At 55.8% G+C, this 4,588-nt stretch overlaps 1 protein-coding gene across 1 annotated transcript in view; it reads left to right on the top strand.

The window, feature by feature from the left end:
- The window catches only part of ETH_00023805 (uncharacterized protein), a gene marked incomplete at both ends in the record, with an annotated part of 4,035 nt that extends 1,726 nt beyond the window's left edge, over nucleotides 1-2,309 (top strand). Inside the window, 2 exons of the mRNA XM_013376901.1 lie at nucleotides 495-1,008; nucleotides 1,311-2,309. Coding sequence (XP_013232355.1) covers nucleotides 495-1,008; nucleotides 1,311-2,309 — 1,513 coding nt within the window. The remainder of the gene's footprint in view (nucleotides 1-494; nucleotides 1,009-1,310) is intronic.
- Between the last annotated feature and the right edge of the window lie 2,279 nt (nucleotides 2,310-4,588).

Genomic DNA, 4,588 nt, shown 5'->3' on the forward strand with positions numbered 1-4,588 from the left:
GCGGGCGGCCCTCGGGGGGCCCCCGAGGGGCCCCCCGGGGGCCCCAGGGGCCCCCTTGGAGGCCCCCCCACCCCACGCTTCTGCCCTCCAGCCACTCCCTGCAGCAACACACCAGCCAAAATATGTACTTCTATTTATAATATCAAATAGATATATATTTCTTTGCAAAGGGAAAGCAGCGAAAAGTTAAAATGATGCAAAAGCGCATGCAGACTCTGCCCCCAGCTCTGGGTAGAAGTGGACACAGCCACAGCTAGCTAGCTAGCTAGCCAGCTGGCTAGCTGGCTAGCTAGCTAGCTCTGGCTATGAGTGCTAGCTAGCTAGCTACGTCGCTGCACTTCAGAGTGAACACACCGACTGCTAGTTGGCTAGCTAGGTAGCTAGTTAGCTGGCTAGCTAGCTAGCTAGCTAGCTACCCACGTAGCTGGCTAGCCAGCCAGCTAGCCAGCTAGCTAGCTTGCCAGCTAGCTAGCTTGGGGTTGAACTGCATGCAGCTCACCGCTGCGGACTCTGGCCCGTTTGGCCCTGACGCCGTTGCTGCTGCTGCTGCAGCTCTTGAGAGTGTTGGAGTCGCTGGTGACGGACGCAGCGCAGCAGGACGAAAAAGGAGACAAAGGGACAGCAGCAGCAGCAGCAGCAGCAGCGCCAAGGGGATCTTGCTGCGAAGCGCCGGAACCCCCCTTCTTCAGTGAGGCAGCTTGCCGCTGCTGCTTTGCTGTAGCAGCAGCAGCAGCAGCAGCACCCCGCGGGCCTGGGCCACGGCCCCCAGAGGAGGGGACAGAAGCAACAGAAGAAGCTGCTGCAACTGACGGGCTGGAGACAGATATCGGCGTGGGCCGCTGCAGCAGCAGAAGCAGCAGCAGCAACAGCAGCAACTGCAGCAGCAGCAGCTGCAGCAGCAGTAGCAGTAGTGGCAGCAGCGCGAGCACCGCTAATCCCCTTGTGAAGCACGCGCTTACTACCGCAGCAGCAGCAACCCTGCAGCAGCAGCAGCAGCTCACCTCCTTGGTTTTGATCTTTTGCTGCCGCCTGCGGGGCTGCTGCTGCTGCTTCCTCTGAGACAAAGAAGCCGCGGGAGAAATGCTGCGGGAGACCTTGGGGAGGGCCTAAAAGGAGACAGTTGAAAAACAAAAATAAAACAAAATAAAATAAAATGAAGATATAATTAAAAAGGAAAATGTTAGAATGAATCAAATAATAAAAACGGACGAATGAGTTGGAGAAGGAGACAAAGGAGACTCAAAAAGGAAGGGAAGAAAAAGAAAAAGAACTAAACGGAGACAGTCGGAATAAACCTCAAGACCAATTAGGGGACAACTCCTGAAAAGACTCCAACTGACAGCAAGTGCAGCAGCAGCAGCAGCCAGTGCAACAGCAGCAGCAGCATTCGCAGCAACCCCTGCAGCAGCAACCCCAGCAGCCACTGCCGCAGCAACCCCAGCAGCCACTGCAGGAGCAGCAGCAGCAGCAGCCACTGCCGCAGCAACCCCAACAGCCACTGCAGCAGCAGCAGCAGCAGCAGCAGCAGCAAGACGCACTGGGAGGCAGACTGGGGCGTGTCTAAAGGCCTTCCACGGCAGCACGGGGACTCTGGCGAGGCGGCGGACGAGTTTGGGCGAAACGCCAAAAAGGTGGAAAGTGCTGCTGCTGCTCGCGGAGAGCCGCGAGCAGCGGCGGGCGAGCGCTTGCAGCCGGCGAGAGCGAAGCTGCAGCAGCAGCAGCAGCAGCAGCAGCAGCAGCAGCAGCAGCGGAGGCGGGGTCGGGCGGCGGCGCGGGGGCCCGCGGCGTGTGGGCAGAGCGGCAGCCGACAACACAGGCGAGAGACGCGCGATCGGGATCGGCTCAGCAGCAGCAGCAGCAGCAGCAGCGGCAGCAGCAGCAGCGGCAGGGCAGGGTGGGAGCCGGGAGGTAGCCCGCTGCGGCCTCAGGACTACTGGGGGACCCCGGGGCCCCCAGGAGGCGAGGGGGCCGGCGGGGGGCGCGGGGGCCCCCAGCAGCAGCAGCGACAGCAGCAGCAGCAGCGGGAGGGGGCCCCCCGAAAGGGGCTGCGGGGGGACTCACGCGCGGCTGGGCCCCGCCGCTCTCCATCAGCAGCAGGCGGGGGGCCCTGGGAGCGCTCGGTGCAGCAGCAAGCAGAGGCGGCAGCAGCAGCCCTTCTCCTCATTGCAGTAGGGGAGAGGGCTGCTGCTGCAGCGGGCGAAGCAGCTGCTGGGGCCGTCAGGCTGCAGCAGCAGCGCGGCAGGGCTGGGGCAGGGCAGCTAGGGGGCCCCCGCGCGCCCTCTTGGTGCTCATCTACGCAAAGATTTTGAAAAGGAACTCCGCAGCAAACTGAAAGAAAGAAAATCCGGGAAAGAATGCATCTTAGCAGCCCTCGCACCCGCGACGCCGGCAGGAGCGGGGCAGCAGGAGCGGCGCAGCAAGCCCAGCAGGAGCTGCTGCTTTCGCCTCTTCAAGCCGCAATTCTCCTTTAAAAATGACTTCTTTAATTATTATGCAGCCACGGAGAAGTCGAGTGCGGAAAAGAACGCCGCGCGCCACTCCCGCAGCTGTCCATACACCCCGCCGCTCTTCTGTCTGCCCTCCCCCAGCCCACGCGCGCCTCTGCCCCCCGCGCCTTCTTTCGCGCTTTCTCTTCCAATTAAAAAGTACTTTAGCAACTTTTCTAGTTTTGCTTCACAGCTAAAGGAAGATAGCCGCAAAAGCCTGGCTTTTCCGGCTAGCGGCTGGCCCGCCCGCTGCAGCAGCAGGTGCAGCCGCTGCTGCCGCTGCCCACGGATCCACGGCCCCCGCTTCGCCGCTCTTTGGCCTCCCTTTGCATTTAATTTCCACTTAAATGGCCGTTATTTAATTTTAAAACATTTCGCCCCTAGTGGCTGCACTTCCCCGCGACCGACTAGCCGCTGCAGCAGACAGCAACAGCTGTCCCGGAGGCGGCAGCAGCAGCAGCAGCAGCTTGCTGCGCTTGCTGCTGCGCGTCCGCCCCGCTACGCAGCTCAGGCACTGCGGGGGCCCCCCAGAGACTCAGTGACAGCCCCAGGGGGGCCTCCATGACCCCCCAGCGGGGCTTGGGCCCTGCATGCCGCTGCCTACTCGGGGGGCCCCCCTAGGGGCCCCCAGCGGGGGGCCCCCCTGCGGCCCCCAGTGGGCCCCAGGGCTATATGAGTTCTTTGTGGACTCCATATAAGCAAAAACGTTTGCTGAACTTCACGAAACATTTACTTGAGTTGGAACTCTAGGTCTAAATGGATCTCCAAATGGACATATTCTGAAAATGAATGCATTTCCACATATCTTACTTGCCAAGGAAATGCAGAAAAAAAATATATTTTAATATATTTATATATATGTATATATGCATACATGTATATGCATATATAATATATATGTAAATATATGTATATATATTACATATATGGACACTGGCTACGAATTGGATACTCTCTCTCTTGAAATATATATATATTAGCCATCTATATATATATATATGTATATATGTATATATATACATATACATATATATATACATATTATATACTGGATATTATATTTATAATTTACTAGATATATATTATGCAACATACATGTACTCAGGAGTGGAGTTTATGGCCATCTGTGTGTTTTAGAGGAACATTTCTGTCTAATTTTATGCAAAATATGTTACATTATGGTAAACATATATAAATATTTACGTTAAAAAGGAAATAAATATATACATATCTCTGCATATTCTGAATAGCTACAATACAGATTAAATATGCATATGTATATTTATGCATATGTACATATGCATAAATATATATATATATAGACGTTTTGTTTACAACATATATTATCTATAATGTAACTGTTTGAAACATTTAAACTCTTTAAAATATTTATTTTGGCATTTGGAAGCTGCCTTCGCTTCAGACAGGCGCATGCATGCACTAGCGTTGCCTCTCCATTAAAAGAGCCGCAACAAAACCAAATAAATATATTATTTTCAAAGCATCTGAAGGAGTAAATAAAGAGAAATGAAATATATAAATATTGTATTAATGCCTTTGCGCAGCTAGCTAGCTAGATGCCCCAAACTGCTGCTGGGGGCCCCTAGCCAAAGCCCCAAGTCCCCGGCCGCTGCATGCGCCGCCTCCGGGGCTGCTGCAGCGCTGCAGCAGCAGCAGGCACTGCAGCAGCAGCAAGGACTGCAGCAGCAGCAGGGACTGCAGCAGCAGCAGGCACTGCAGCAGTTTAAACGAGGCCCGAGGGGAGGGCTGGCTGCCCCCTGGGGTGTCTGGACAGCTCCCAGCCAAGCTGCCCCGGCTGCAAAGAAGCAGAAGCGCCTCAGCTCTGAATATTCGAGCCCAGCTGCTGCTCCGGCGCTGCTGCTGCTGCTGCTGCTGCTGCTGCTGCTGCTGCTGCTGCTGCTGCTGCTGCTGCTGCTGCTGCTGCTGCTGCTGCTGCTGCTGCTGCTGCTGCTGCTGCTGCTGCTGCTGCTGCTGCTGCTGCTGCTGCTGCTGCTGCTGCTGCTGCTGCTGCTGCTGCTGCTGCTGCTGCTGCTGCTGCTGCTGCTGCTGCTGCTGCTGCTGCTGCTGCTGCTGCTGCAGCA

This window comes from Eimeria tenella, genomic scaffold (genome assembly GCF_000499545.2).
Source record: "Eimeria tenella Houghton genomic scaffold, Eth_scaff419, whole genome shotgun sequence".
In the NCBI taxonomy this organism is placed as follows: domain Eukaryota; phylum Apicomplexa; class Conoidasida; order Eucoccidiorida; family Eimeriidae; genus Eimeria; species Eimeria tenella.